At 45.3% G+C, this 15,725-nt stretch overlaps 2 protein-coding genes across 2 annotated transcripts in view; both read left to right on the forward strand.

Annotated features, from left to right (window-relative positions):
* mkln1 (muskelin 1, intracellular mediator containing kelch motifs) overlaps positions 1-3,696 on the forward strand; it is an 83,470-nt gene extending 79,774 nt beyond the window's left edge. The window contains exon 19 of the mRNA XM_085137635.1: positions 3,683-3,696. The gene's annotated coding sequence lies outside the window, so the exon portion shown is untranslated. The remainder of the gene's footprint in view (positions 1-3,682) is intronic.
* LOC146498750 (inward rectifier potassium channel 13-like) lies at positions 1,347-10,999 on the forward strand. Its single transcript, XM_085137639.1, has 2 exons — positions 1,347-2,599; positions 7,823-10,999. Exons 1-2 carry the CDS (start codon positions 2,083-2,085, stop codon positions 8,383-8,385), a joined length of 1,080 nt encoding a protein of 359 aa, XP_084993765.1. The 5' UTR covers positions 1,347-2,082; the 3' UTR covers positions 8,386-10,999.
* Positions 11,000-15,725: the final 4,726 nt, after the last annotated feature.

Raw genomic sequence — 15,725 nt, forward strand, 5'->3', positions numbered from 1 at the left:
TTCCCCGGGTCGAACCAGGGTTTGCATGCACCCCGTATCCACCAAGTCCTGGCGTATATCGCCTTGGCAACTCACCGATGTATGTGTCACGGGTGTATACTAGAAGGGAAACCCTTTCAAATGGGAAGAGCAGCAAGGGATGATCACGGCATGTGAAACCCAGTTAAAATAGTTAAAAAATAAATACACTTTATTTAAAAATAAAAATACCCTGATCAGTGAAGGGAAGAATTAAAAAAACAAACATAAAACTCAGCACAATAAAAAAAAAAGAGCCTCAGTCAGCAAGCTAAAGTCCCAAGGGTCCCAATCGGGCTCCGCCACACTTCTTGGCCATTAAGGGTCCGCCGAGTCCACCAGTGGGAGCCCAGCCGACAGCGTCCTCCATTGTCTCCTCTGTCACACCGCTGCCGCTAAGCACAGGGGAGCAGTGGCAGTCAGCCTTCTTCATTTCCTGGGGTGTCCTATGAATCTTAACAATTACCCTGCGAGGGCAGAACTCTAAACTCTGCCCGCCGCTGCTACGTGCTCGAATGTATGGTTGGCGTCAAACTGGCGTCCTTACTGCCATCCTCCGGGCCTCCTTAGCAGATTTTCCTGTTCTGGCTTTTTACAGCAGACGACCTTCAAAATATTCTGCAGTCGAACAAAAATGGAAGAAAACCATGAATCAACATGTGAACATGACCTGATGCTGCTGAAGCAAAGTTACAGAGGTTTGATTACAGACACAGCTGAGAGTTTTGCAGCTTGGCAGGATTTAAAACAATTAAGTGTCTTCGGTTTTGAAGAACAGAAATGAGGCTTTCTTGTTGGAGGTCATATTTGGAAAAAAAAAAAAAGCATTGCTGTACACAGCTGTAGACCGGTGCGTTATAAGCACCAAAGCACAATAAGCAAGCGAATAATGCAGAAAACAGAGATTTTTGATGGTAAACTGGTCTCTGAGTACACTGAGAGAGAGAAAGCTGTGCAGGAAGTAAAAGCACGAGGCAGAGGGAAGTCATGTTTGTCAAACGTGACGCGCAGTTTTGATCTTTTGCTGCTGGTTCAGTGAGTTTTCAGAGAGTGACCAAACCTGTGAGACGTCAATTTTAACTGCATCCATAGTTACTGTTTGGTCACTTTGATGGACAGTTCAGGTTAATGCGTTAGACTGAGTTACACCATGGCAGCGCTGTTTTAAACCAGATTACAAACTGAATCTGGATTACTTTACCTCTGAAGAAATCCTTTAAAACAAAGGCCAGTTCTGTGACTGTATCACTTCCTGTTTTACTTTGATAGTCTTCCGTATGGCACGTGAGCTTCCAGCTGTATGTTTCCCAGTTAGTTTGCAATGTTACTGTTTTGTCTACTCCACCTTTTGTGAGCTAGCTCAGATTTTCAGTTTGCTGCTTTATTGCATTCTGGGTCACATGACCCTTACATGACACTGTACTTCTATTTATGTGTCTTATTTCTCACCTCACAAAGAGCGTTTTTCCTACCGTTCCACTCTTTAGTCGTCCACTTCAGTTATTTTTTTCTGGTTTTTCCTTCTGGTGTTAAAGAGCCGTGTAGTGCATACTTTGAACATTTTTAACTTGGTGACTCTCACTGGTACATCTAGATTAATGCTAGCCTTCATCAGCATCTTTTTTGAGCCAATATTGAGGCCAATATAAAAATAATTCTTTATATAAAATTTACGTAGAGGGAAAATTGAGAATAAACGCTCCAGAAGATATTACGACGTATCTATTGAGATCTTATTTGTCTGTCACTAAACAGTACAGGAAAAACAGAGAAACCCAAGAAACTGACCTGTGCAAAGGTTAACTCGTCATGCAATAATTCACCACAGCTCAGTGCTCTGGCCCCCACCTTTTTTCCATGCCGTCTATCTCACGGTTAACTATTAGTATGAGCTGGATGGATAATATTTTACATTTAAATCTTCATTGCTCAGCAGAATTAAAATGTATTTAAAGGATGCCGAGGTTTGCTTTAGTCTCAGATCGATCTCTGTATGGTGACGTACAAAAGTCTGTCTGACACCAACTGCTGACATTTTCCAGGATCATTGTCAGAACGTTCACTATGACTTCCAAATCCAAGGCTAGTGTTCCAGGTGACGAGGCGTCCTCATCTCTGCTTCTGTCGTCTCCACCTTATCAGCGCCTGATCACCAAAGAGGGATGCTGTGCTTTTCGTGTCCCTCTGTCTTCTTCAGGCTCACGGAGAAAGTCTTTGCGCAGAGCGTGGCTGCTGGCCATGCAGGACCTGTGGGGACTGCTGGTGAATCTTCGCTGGAGATGGACTCTTCTGGCCTTCTGCAGCTCCTTCGTGGCTCACTGGTTGTTTTTCGCCTGTCTCTGGTATTTGTTGGCTCATCTGAATGGAGACCTTGATGTGCAAGATCACGATGCCCCACCACAGGGGCATGTTGTCTGTGTAAAGTACATTACAAGCTTCTCTGCGGCCTTTTCTTTCTCTTTGGAGACACAGCTAACCATCGGTTACGGCACCATGTTCCCCAGTGGAGACTGTCCCAGTGCCATAGCGTTGCTAGCTGTACAGATGCTGCTGGGGCTCATGCTGGAGGTATTTATCACAGGTAAAGCGTTCATTAGTTATTCTAATTCTAGTTTTAACGTATAAATTGTAAGACAAAAGAGAAGGTAACAGTTTTTTTACTTTGTAAAAAGTAAATGACATTTACAATTTCATTTTTTTTTTTTTTTTTTTTTTTTTTTTTTTCCTGCCTGTCCCATTTGGTTCTTTAGCCGTCAGAATTGTTGTCTGAAGACCAACAAGGATACCCAATGGATTTATTTTGCCAAATGGATCATCATGGCATTGCCGTATTGGTCCATTTGATCGACCTTTGTTTTTATTATTTATTTTATTTTATTTTCAGTTGTTACAGACGGGACAGACATGAGTGAGGGATAGGAAAGGGAGAAAGAAAGAGGAAGGAAAAGAAAAACAGAAGGGGAGAGGGACAGTGAGAAAGGGGGGGGAAAAGAATATCTCCGGGATCACCTGTTGAGAGAAAAAGAATAGAAAACAAGCAAAAAAAACAACAAAACAAAGCAACATACTATACACAACACCATCGCATTAATCTAGCTAAGTGTAAACAGCAGTAAATACTAAATATTGAATGTTGTTGTGCAGCACGCAGGACAGACAGCGCACAATGTGCTTTGAAGTAGCAGCCAAGAAAGGTGTGATTTAAGTCTACGAACAGTGAACACCCGTGTGCACACCTGTGTGGGTCGGCGCGCTTGTATTCAAATGGTTTCCCCATGTAATGGTCTGCAAGAGGATGTAGTGAGCCATAGCCCTGTCCCCCAGGGCATGAAGCAGGCATGGAGGAGATCCAGGCCCCAGACATCCAGAGGCCCCAGAGTGCAAGAGCCCAAGGAGGACCACCGGAGGGGCATCCGTGCCACCTTCATGGGAAGGGCTGAGGATCCCCAGATGAGGGGTCACCCAGTAGCCACCGGGCAGAAACTAGAGGGGGCTGCACCGGCGTGCCCGCCGGCTCTGCCGGCAGCCAGCTGTGCCAGAGTGAACCGAGCCGCAGGCACAGAGGCCGGAGACCCGAGGGCCCTCCGCGCCCCGGAAGAGGCCTGACCGAGCAGCAGGCGCCAGGCCCCGCCAAGTAGCCACCGGGAGTGAGCTGGCACATGACCTGAGCGCCCAGCCCCGGACACCAAGAACCAACAATGCACCGACCCTTGAGGGCATCAGTCACCGGCAGGGAGTGTGGTGAGGGGAGATAGGCCTCCACACTTAGAGGGCCTGGGAGTTCCCAGAGAGGTGGAGTCTAAGACCCGACCTGACATATAGACACAGACAAACAGGCACACACAGACACAGACATACATTCCCACCCTCATGCACACATATACAAACACTCAGCACTCACCCAACGCTGGAATAAACGTAAATGGACATGTACACACAATCACACTCCTCAAACATACTCTATACCCCGGGTCCAGGTATCCTCGCCCCCAGAGGGGGAAACGGCACCCAGACCCAAGAGATGTTACCCTTCCCTCCGGGGTGGAGGCAAGCAGACCACCCCAGACTCCGCAGCAGCAGGGAGGCCAATCGGACAGCCAGCATCTCTTCCCAGCCCTCCCGCCCCGATGGCTAGCAGAGAACGGGGGGGTGTTAAGACCCCATACCCTCCTCCTCCCGTTCAAGTGTAGTGTTGCTGCGTGTTGCTCTAAAGTGTATTTAAAACACGGGAGAGCATGGTGCTGCTGCCAGAGAGCAGCAGGTGTTAGCACGGCCCCTCCCGAGAACCCTCAATGTCTACATGGATTTAAAATTGAGAGGTGGGCACCGGCGCCAGAGGTAGGTTTGAATACACAGACCGTCTACTGGACGCCGTTAACATGCCCACCCTCAAGGCCCTATATATATATATATATATGTATATATATATATATATATATATATATATATATATATGTATATATATATATATATATATACATATATATATATATATATATATATATATATATATATATATATATATATACATATACATATATGTATATGTGTGTGTGTTATGAGAGTGTAAGTAATGTGGATGTCTAAGTTGTGAGATAAAATTGAGGCACAGGTGGCCAGAAGAGGACAGAGGGGGGGGGGAATGTCTCCCCTGCACCCTGGTGACACACCCGCACCCCAAAGCCCTACCTGTGTGGGTGGGTGTGGTGGAGCGGGAAGAGGGAGGCAGCCGGGGATGGGGAGGAAAAGAAGGGAGGGGAGGGTGTCCCTCCCTAGGGCCAGCTCCCCCGCTGACCCCAATAGGCACCCCCGTCCTCTGGTATCCACCAAGGCAAGGGAGCCCAGGCCCATCCAGACCGGGGCCTACGGCAGCAGCACCGCCAAGCCCCACAGGATCCGGGGCAGCCCACCCCACCCCACCGCAGAGGAAACTGTACCCACCCCAACATTCAATCATCTACCAGACTACACAAGACACAGACACCCAGGTTAAGTTTATTCTCCACCTCTCCTATGTCTCTCCCCCACCTGCAGAGTGGACTCCTGCAAAGATGGAACAACCTCCCTGCCAGTTGAAGAGCCCCCCGGTTAGGCCGATGCACAAGAGGCCCCCTGCGCCAGGGCTGAGCCCCCGTGCACCCACCCGCCCACAACCTCGGCGACACACCGACGAGGACCGAAGCCCCCAAGGCCCAGCCAGAGCCCCAGCACGGAGGCGAAGCACCCCCGAACCCCAAACCCCCACGCCCGCCCCGGATCCACTCAGGGGCAGCCAGGCCACCAGGCCAGTAACCTACGTCCGCCAGCACAGACCATCCTCCAGCCCCGCTGCACGCGGCCACGAGGAGAACAACCTCTGAGAGCGACCAGAGCCACTAACCAGGTTATGAACACAACCCCCGGGTTAAGCCCTCCAGGGATAACGTCTCTAGGGGTCCTCCAGGTGCCCTAAGCCCATCCCAACCTCCACATCAACCACAATAGCCAAGGCGGGACCAAACCACGACCCCCCACCCCCGCTAGGTGATGGAGCCGATCAAAGGAGCCCAGAGGGATTGATCTAATGTGGTGGCAGAGGCTATATCGAGACTAATGTGATCTATTAGATAGTTTCTATATTGGCTAGAATTAAGATTATTTTTATTTTTCCAGTTCATGAGGACCGTTTTCTTGGCGATGCATAGGGCAGTAAAAACCATGTGGACTGTATTAGTTTCTGTAGTGACATCATCCAAATTTCCCAACAAGCATACTAAAGGGGAGGTTGGAATTTTACATTTCAGACACTTTGATAAGTCTTCACATATCTCGTGCCAAAACTTCTGCACTGGTGGACAGAACCAAAGAGCGTGGATGTAATTGTCTGGTGTATTGCCTTGACAGTGTGAGCAGTTGTTGGCGGATGTAAAGCCCATCTTGAACATTCGATGACCTGTATAGTGCACTCTATGCAGTATTTTGTATTGTATTAATTGCAGATTGGGATTTTTAATCAATTTAAAGGTTTTTAAGCACATCTGAGACCAGACGTTTTGGTCTAAGCTGACTGATAAATCTGCTTCCCACTTTGCAATAGGAAGGGATATTGATTCATCTATTTTAGAAAGTGTTCTGTATATTTTAGATAATAGTTTGGGGGATTTAAGAGTAAGAAATTGAACCACACTTGGTGGTGTTTGTAATTCAACTTGACTGAGGTTAAATTTCTTTTTTACTATGGATTTAATTTGTTGATATTCTAAAAATCTTTTCTTGTTGATCCCATATTGTGTAACTAGTCTGTCAAATGGAATAAATTCTGTTCCCTGCAATATATGTTCTAAGTATTTAATTCCTTTACAACTCCATTCTGGGAAATTAATCATATTATTGTTTTGTAATATGTCAGGGTTATTCCAGATAGGTGTACGTTTGCATGGGATTAATGAAGACTCCGTTATTTTTAGAAACTCCCACCATGCTGTCAGAGAAAAGCTGATGTTGATGCTTTTAAAGCATTCATGTCTTTTGATGTTTGAGCTAATAAATGGTAGGTCTGAAATCTCTAGATCATTGCATAGTGCCTGTTCAACATCTAGCCAGGGCTCATCTAAGAGGGTACATTTTAACCATTCTGAGATGAACTGAAGCCTGTTGGCTAAGAAGTATTGGTGAAAATTAGGCAGATCTAATCCTCCTCTATCCTTGGTTCTTTGTAGCGTTTTTAAGCTGATACGCGGGGGTTTATCTTTCCAAAGGAATTTAGAAATATGTGAATCCAGAGATCTGAACCAATCTTGTGATGGTTTGTTGGGGATCATTAAAAATAAGTAATTTATTTTTGGCAAGATCATCATTTTTATAGTGGCGACCCTTCCCATGAGTGATATGGGTAGAGATTTCCATCTAGTCAGATCGTCTTCTACTTTCTTTAGAAGTGGGATGTGGTTTAATTTAATTAAGTCTGAAAGCTTAGGAGAAACATTAATACCTAAATATTTAATATTTCCAGATTGTAGTGGGGCAGAAGATGAATTATGGAAGGAGCAGTTAATGGGAAGAACTGTAGATTTTGGCCAGTTAATTGAATAATCTGAAACTCTTGAAAACCAGTTTATTAGAGTAATTACCTCAGAGAGGTTGATTTGTGAGTTTTGCAGAAAAAGCAACACATCATCCGCATAGAGACTGATTTTATGTTCTACGTTCTTACATTTTATGCCCTTAATTGTTATAGCCTGTCTAAATGCTGCTGCTAGAGGTTCGATAAAAATTGCAAAAAGTGAAGGGGAGAGTGGGCATCCCTGTCTGGTGCCCCTCAGGAGACAAAAGCTGGAGGATGTCTGGTCATTTGTTCTGATACGAGCTGTTGGGGAATTGTATAATATTCTTATCCAATTTATGAAAGAGTTTCCAAAACCAAATTTGTGTAAAGTTGCAAATAAAAATTTCCATTTACAATTTCAGACGATTAGGCCTTTTCATGACATCTTGCAATGATTTACTCGTAAAAAAGGGCTTTTTGAAATTTTCCTCATTAATCTGAGTCTATGGTAGCAGTGTCAAATCAATGCCTGTATGCTCAAATACAGCACATCTGAAAGAGGCATGAAAAGAATCAGGACTTTATTTCAAAAGTGACGTCACTGTGATTTTATTTATTAATATTTAGTTCAGTAAAAACGTTATAAAAATGGTCACTTTGTTAATTTCACTTGCTTTGAGACAGCAGATCAAATCATCGCATAAGCATGCTTATTTATTCCTGATGATGTCACAGTATGACATATTTGTTCATGAATGATGTCATTGTCTTAACATTCAGGTGCATTTGTAGCCAAGCTCTCCCGCCCCCAGAAACAAGCAGGAGCCATCGAGTTCAGCCCCCAGGCAGCGGTGGGTCAACACCTGGGCCAGACGTGCCTCATGGTCCGAGCCACCAATCTGCTGAAGCGGCCTCTGCTTGATGTAAAGTTGAGTGCTGTGCTGTACAAGTGTGAAGGTCAGGCTCTCCACCAGACCTCTCTGGACTTCTATTTGGACCATTTGGGCCAAAAGGCATGTCCTTTGTTCATATTCCCACTCACCTTTTACCACCCCCTGGAGCCTCAGAGCCCGCTCTACCCAGCCCTGTGTGAGGGGTCCTCCACTAACTTTGAGTTGGTGGTTTTTCTGTCGGCCTTGCAGGAGGGAACTGGTGACTCATGCCAGAAGAGGACCTCCTACCTTCGCCAAGAAATCAAATTAAACCACAGCTTTGCCCCTGCTTTCAGGATAGACTCCCGCGGGAGGTACACAGTGAGCACCCAGCACTTAAGCACAGCCCCTTCAAATGAGCCTGTGAACAAAGACTCTGTAGTGCAGATCAACAGTGATGGGATGGAGTAAGGATGCTGAAGGAAATCTCAAGAGATAGTAATTTTCTTTTTTCACAGGAGGTATTTCACTGAATCTTGTAAACATTAATATGATTAAGCATTAAAAAATCAAGTGCATGTCAGACCAGTGTCAGTACTGGTGCAGGCTCCATCACCATCAAGTCCTCGGTGCAAAACCTAAGGAAGCGTGTTCCTGAGGTCCATATGTAAAGATTTTGTACTTGTAGGAAAATATCTGGAAATGTTATGTTTGTGCATCCATAATGTGTGTGTTTGTAAAAATAATTACACAATGTGCTTTTTTATTGTTGTTTAGGTCTGTTTGCGTATACAAAGCAAGACAATAGCTGCGTTCATGTTCCGTGTTTCAACTTGCAAGTGCAAGAGTGACTCGATTTTCTTCCTTTCAGCTGATTGGTCAATGTCACGTCAGTCACAAATGTAACAATCCAATCAGAGAACAGATGGGTTTGACTATCAGGGTTGTGCTTTACTGAGCTTCAGGTCTGGGAGGGTAATACAGTTTGAAGCTGGATGATGGTGACAGCACTTCTGCGGCGTGACTCACAGCACTGGTCCTGGGTCACCCCTGACTTTGTGACCATTGGTATACCACAACCTAATCCATGTGGTATACCAATGGTACACTGCTCCCACAAGTTAAGGGACGTAGCTGTCGCTGTCCTCCAGCTTCAGACTGTTTTACCCCGCTGACAGCCGAGCCCATCTGTTCTCTGATTGGACTGTTAAATTAGCTCCCCTTCTGATTATGCCAGTAACTCGGGCATATTACTGGATAGCTCGTTTAAATTTGCTAAGTGTTTGCTGTACTGAGGTCCAGTTTTCATCAGCTGCGCCTCATTTCAAAGGCTAAGCGCTATATGCCGCATAAAGACCTGGAGAAACGTATTCACGCATTCGTGACTTCCAGGTTGGACTACTGCAACTCTCTTGACATTGGCCTTTCCTCCTCCCTTCTCCTTGGATTGCAGACTGTCCAGAATGTAGCGGCACGCCTTTTGACGGGCAGCAGGAAATTTTCCTCCATCACTGCTGTTCTTGCTGGCTTGCACTGGCTGCCAGTTAAGTGCCGTATTCAATTTAAAATACTACTCTTCATGTCCAAAATTATCAATCATTTGGTGCCGAACTACCTCAATGAGCTTCTTAGGTTACACACTCCTGTCAGAGCACTTAGATCTGCTGCCCAACTTCTTCTGGAACCTCGCTCTCGGCTGAAGTCTGGGGGCGACCGTGCGTTTGCTGATGTCATTATCATTTAAAGCCAAAGTGATGTGGCTCCATAGCACCATATAAATAATACTGAACTGAATACATCACCACAAGCCATAAATGAAAGTGTTACACCTACAAGCAGCTGTTGTGTGTTGGTTTCCCAAACAGTTATCTCTGCAGCACGAGTGCAACACTAGCAGAATGTATCAGCACATTTCACTGAAGATGTGAAGTTTAATGTAAAAAAGGGGAAACAAAGATAAATAATATGCTAATTTTACTTTGAGAGCAATTAAAAAACGTAGAAATCAAAGCAGAAAACTGTATTTTTTAACTGTGTAAGGTTATAAATGAATGTCTCCAAAATATCGGAATAAAACAAGCATCTGTGTACTGTGCTGTGCAGAAGTGTTGAGTACTGATACTGAGTCATATTTTTAAAGTGGTTTTGAGCAATATAAAATAATAAAAATAGTTTTCCAGGTTTTATTTCCCCAGTATATCTTTGAACACTGGCTGCTTGTTCACTCTTTTCCAGTCCAGTCCCTGTGGCTGAGCTATTTCACAGGAAAGCATTTTTTAATCCATTTAACACTAATCTGTAACTCTGTTAATCAAAAAAGGCACCTAAGTCAAGGAATTAACAGGAGTTGTATCAACACACAACACAACTCAGAAAAGAACCAGTTTTAAATGATAACTTTAGGCACTGCTAACAGCCTGCTGCAAAAACAAGTCGTTTGCTCCTCTTCCTTTAGTAAATCTAAGACAAATGCCCAGGTTAACACAGTTTGACAGACATAAAATAAAACTTCTGTAACAGAAAAGAGCTATTAGCCAAAAACCCGACATAGCTCAGCATGGTTGTGATTTAAGGACAACATGCAGTATCACCTGGACATCACCGGACAGATATAACACAATGCAAAATCTTCATTTAGGCTGAAAGCAAAGTGCAGACACTCAGAATCCATGAAAAGGAAACAGCAAACGAAATGCTTTGATGTAGAGGACACAGGGGAAACAACACTATGACAAAAACAAGGACAAAGGAAGGACTGCGTCTATAAATAAAGATATATTAAAACATGTCAAAGTAAAGTGATCTTTCTCCTTTCACCTCAGACGGCTCGGTCATGCGGCTCCTCACCAGTTTGCATCCATACATACATTACTGCACCAACTGCTGTAGTCAACACTCAACTTCAGCTGCCATACAGTTCAACCTGCCACTGGCTCTGCTTTCAGTTTCTCTGAGATTAGTTACAATTTGCCCTTTTATGGAAACAAAAGTATCAAAAGCATCAGCAAATAGTTATTATATAGGGAAGTGTGACAACAACAGAGAGGCCTGGTCGAATCAAACAGGAAACATCTTTGAGAAACTTTTTAAACATCTTTGAGAAACTTTTTAAAAACTATTTTTTTCCAACTCTCCTTATTTTATTTTTCATTAATATTTTTAGCCACTGACAGTTAACCTTGTAACACACTGCTTGAGTCTTTCAATTCAGTTGCTTTTTGTTATTAATATGTATTAAAATACATTTTAAAAATAAAGATGTAGGCTGTGTTTCTGTGTTGATACATTATATTGCCAAAAGTATTCATTCACCCTCTTAAATCATTGATTTCATGTGCTCCAATCACTCGCAACAAGTGTATCAAATCAAACACCTAATCTGCTTCTACAGATACTTGTGAAAGAAATGGGTCGCTCAGTGCATTCACAGACGGGCGCACCACCGTTTGTCAGGATGACAAGCTCATCTCAGTTCATGCTCATTTTGAGAGGACGTGTAGAAATCTTTATTAGTCCTTTATTTATCCAGGTAAAAACAATCTCATTGAGATTAAAAATCTCATTTCCAAGAGAGACCTGGTAAAATACACATACCACATAAGGTTGTGAAATAAAGGTTACATAAAAACAGGGATGGAGCAACCAAAAATGTAAAAATTAGAGCTGCCAGCGTTAGAATGACGTTAACGCCTACCCGCATTAACGCGGCAAATCTCTGTTAGCGAGATAGCGCGGATCGCCCCGTGCGTGTGGCTGGACGTGGTTAGCTCATTAACGTGTAGCGCGGTTAGCCGTGCAGCCCCACGCAGGGCGATCCGTGCTAACTCGCTAATGCAGATTTGCCGCGTTAATGTGGTTATGGCGTTTTAACAAGATTAACGCTGACAGCACTAGTAAAAATCTATTAAAAATGAACATTAGAAAACAACTCCTACCTCAAGTTTAAACATTCATGTTTATTTTCCCAAATGTAAAGTACTCTCACTGATAACTACACACTGCTGCAATTTCTTCTTCCAAACATGTCCAACATTACTGAAGCCGTACACCTGATATTTCATCTAGACTCACACTGAACTCTGTAACATAATATATGAACATTTATCAACTTATTTCATTTGTAACAGCAGTTTCACATGAACACACACGATGTCTCCTTCCTTCATCTTCTCATCTTCTCATCTTCTCTCTCTAATACAATCAGCAGTGAAGGGGAAACAGATGAATAACTTTGTCAGTCTGACAGGTTTGCTGTATGGTAGAAAAAGGACTTCCTGAAACAGTGAGTTTATTAACAGCAGAAAAACAAGGTGCAAAAAACAAAACACAATTTCCCAGTGTTGATAGTTCCAGAATAGCCCTTTATTGTCATTGTACATGTGCAGCAAAGTTGTGGGTTCTCCACACCGACTGTGCCAGGAAATAGTGGACCACAGGACTAAAGAGAAAACAAGAGAAACAAATACTAAAAATAAAACAAAGGCACACAGAGAACAAAAAAGGTCGGTGGTTCGATCTTGCGCGTGCGCAGTGTGAGAAGCTGCGGTGACACCCTCACGGTGGACCAAGCGATTGATGATTGGGAGCTGGTCGTGAGGTGTTAATCGCTTCTCGTTACCCCACGTATACTACACAATGCACAACGCACGATGAAGGCCAGAATCGGGCCGATCACCAAAACGGTTGCACGACTGAAAAATGGGCCAAAAATCGCACAGTGTATGCCCGGCTTTACTCAGACCATGGCTCAGATTGGTGTGAGTGTGTGTGTGTGTGAGTGTGTGAGTGAGAGAGAGAGAGAGAGAGAGAATAGTGTTTGTTAACAGTTCGAATGGTTCAGGGGAAGAAGCTGTTTGTGAGTCTGGAGGTGTGGGACCTGACTGACCTGGTGCGCTGACCAGTGGGCAGTGGGCCAAAGAGGTTTTCCTGAGACAGGAGGATCTGGTGATGGTCTCCAGGGATAGCAGAGGGCAGCCAGTGATTTTTGGGAGCGGTGTTAATGAGCCTCTGTGCAGCCTTCCTGTTCTCAGTTGTGGCCCCTGAGTAGCAAACATCCAGGCAGTAGGAGACTGAGGAGCGATAGAAGGCCAGCAGCAGCTTCTGGTCCAGAGTATTTTTTCTCAGGACATGAAGGAAGTGAAGCCACTGTTGTTCCTTCTTTAACAGGGCGATGGTGTTGTGGGTCCAGGTGAGATCAGCAGAGAGCTCCAGATGCAGTGATTTCGTCAAAAATATTTACAAAAATCTTAGTACTCGCTCCAACACTACCCACAGGTTCCTGGACAGAGGGTTGGCTTCCTTCACAAAAGAAACACAACACAAATCACCTGCTGCATGTTGTCATTCAGCAATCCGACATTCACCGAAGCTCAGCTACTCTTCTAAACAGCAACGCCTTACATGATCATCAGCAGGTGTGTGATGATCATCAGCAGGTGTGTGATGATCAGCTGGTGTGTGATGATTAGCAGGTGTGAATGATCAGCAGGTGAGAATGATCAGCTGGTGTGTGATGATCAGCCGTTGTGTGATGATCAGCCGTTGTGTGATGATCAGCCGGTGTGTGATGGTCAGCTGGTGTGTGATGATCAGCTGGTGTGTGATGGTCAGCTGGTGTAAATGATCAGCAGGTGTGTGATGATCAGCTGGTGCGTGATAATCAGCTGGTGTGTGATGGTCAGCTGGTGTGTGATAATCAGCTGGTGTGTGATGGTCAGCTGGTGTGTGATAATCAGCTGGTGTAAATGATCAGCAGGTGTGTGATGATCAGCTGGTGTGTGATAATCAGCTGGTGTGTGATGGTCAGCTGGTGTGTGATAATCAGCTGGTGTAAATGATCAGCAGGTGTGTGATGATCAGCTGGTGTGTGATGATCAGCTGGTGTGTGATGGTCAGCAGATGTGTGATGGTCAGCAGATGTGTGATGGTCAGCTGGTGTGTGATAATCAGCTGGTGTAAGTGATCAGCCAGTGTGTGATGATCAGCCGGTGTGTGATGATCAGCCGGTGTGTGCAGCTTGAGAGTGGGAACTCTCTTCATGGTCCTGATGCTGCACAAAGTCAGGAACACCACACACACACACACACACACACACACACTGAGGAGGGACAGAAAGAGAAACGGCAGGTCAGGCCAGCGAGGACACATCACTATCATCACTCTGATTAAAAGATGTAATCTTTATCTTTTTAATGGCTCATAGTCCATTCTGTCTTCAGTCTTGTTTCCTCTGTTTTCTTTTGAAGACAAATAAACAGAACACAGTTGATAAAAAGTGATCTTCACAGCGGACTTCCAGGATCCATCATTGAACCTTTTAAAGAGGTACAAAGAGGGCGTGGCCCACAAAAAAGAAGCTACTTTATTTGGAAATGAGTTCATGAACTTCACTTCAAGTGAAGGTAGAGACACAAATCTGAACTACACAGTGTGCTGAGGTGCACCTGATACAAACTTCATGTAACTGATGAAGAGTTTAACACAGCTGAAGAGGTTCACATCTCAAAACAACTTCGTCCCATTGGGATGGGCTACCTGATGAGATATGCTGAATGGAAAGCTAGCTGAAAAATAATTTAGCGCACTCATTTAAGAAACCTAGCAGGTGCTACTTTAGCCATTAAAAGAACACAGTGCCCCCTGCCCCCTGAAAAGAGCCTTGAGACTGTGAGAGTGGAGCTGTGACCGGGGTGGTGGTCCCCATCTTTAAGAAGGGGGACCGGAGGGTGTGTCCCAACTACAGGGGGATCACACTCCTCAGCCTCCCCGGGAAAGTCTATGCCAGGGTGCTGGAAAGGAGAGTTCGTCCGCTAGTCGAACCTCAAAAACAGGAGGAACAATGCGGTTTTCGTCCTGGTTGTGGAACACTGGACCAGCTCTTCATCCTCTCGAGGATACTTGAGGGTGCATGGGAGTTTGCCCAACCAGTCTACATGTGTTTTGTGGACTTGGAGAAGGCATTCGACCGTGTCCCTCGGGGTGTCCTGTGGGAGGTGTTGCGGGAGTATGGGGTGTCTGGCCCATTGCTACGGGCCATTCGATCCCTATACAACCGTTGCAAGAGCTTGGTTCGCATTGCCGGCAATAAGTCGGACTCGTTCCCGGTGGGTGATGGGCTCCGCCAGGGCTGCCCTTTGTCACCGGTTCTGTTCATAATTTTTATGGACAGGATTTCTAGGCGCAGCCAAGTGGCGGAGAGCTTTCGCTTTGGTGGCCTCAGAATCTCATCTATGATTTTTGCGGATGATGTGGTTCTGTTGGCTTCATCGGGTGAGGGCCTCCAGCTCGCACTGGAGCGGTTCGCAGCAGAGTGTGAAGCAGCGGGAATGAGGATCAGCACCTCCAAATCTGAGGCCATGGTTCTCAGCCGGAAAAGGGTGGAGTGCCCACTCCGGGTCGGGGATGAGTTCCTTCCCCAAGTGGAGGAGTTCAAGTATCTCGGGGTCTTGTTCGCGAGTGATGGGAGAAGGGAGCCGGAGATCGACAGACGGATTGGGGCTGCAGCTGCAGTAATGCAGACGCTGCACCGGTCCGTCGTGGTGAAGAGGGAGCTGAGTGTAAAAGCGAAGCTCTCAATTTACCGGTCGATCTACGTCCCTACCCTCACGTATGGCCACGAGCTGTGGGTAGTGACCGAAAGAACGAGATCGCGGATACAAGCGGCGGAAAGGAGCTTCCTCCGAAGGGTGGCTGGCCTCTCCCTTAAAGATAGGGTGAGAAGTTCGGCCATCCAGGAGGGGCTCAGAGTAGAGCCGCTGCTGCTCCACATCGAAAGGAGCCAGCTGAGGTGGTTTGGGCATCTGACAAGGATG

This window comes from Neolamprologus multifasciatus, chromosome 17 (assembly GCF_963576455.1).
Source record: "Neolamprologus multifasciatus chromosome 17, fNeoMul1.2, whole genome shotgun sequence".
In the NCBI taxonomy this organism is placed as follows: Eukaryota; Metazoa; Chordata; class Actinopteri; order Cichliformes; family Cichlidae; genus Neolamprologus; species Neolamprologus multifasciatus.

What these genes read in the sequence shown, in the direction of transcription:
- LOC146498750 (XM_085137639.1), top strand. Translation starts at nt 2,083, where the DNA reads ATGACTTCCAAATCCAAGGCTAGTGTTCCAGGTGACGAGGCGTCCTCA. An exon ending in GCTGGAGGTATTTATCACAG is followed by an intron (nt 2,600 to 7,822) that starts GTAAAGCGTTCA and finishes CTTAACATTCAG; the next exon opens with GTGCATTTGTAGCCAAGCTC.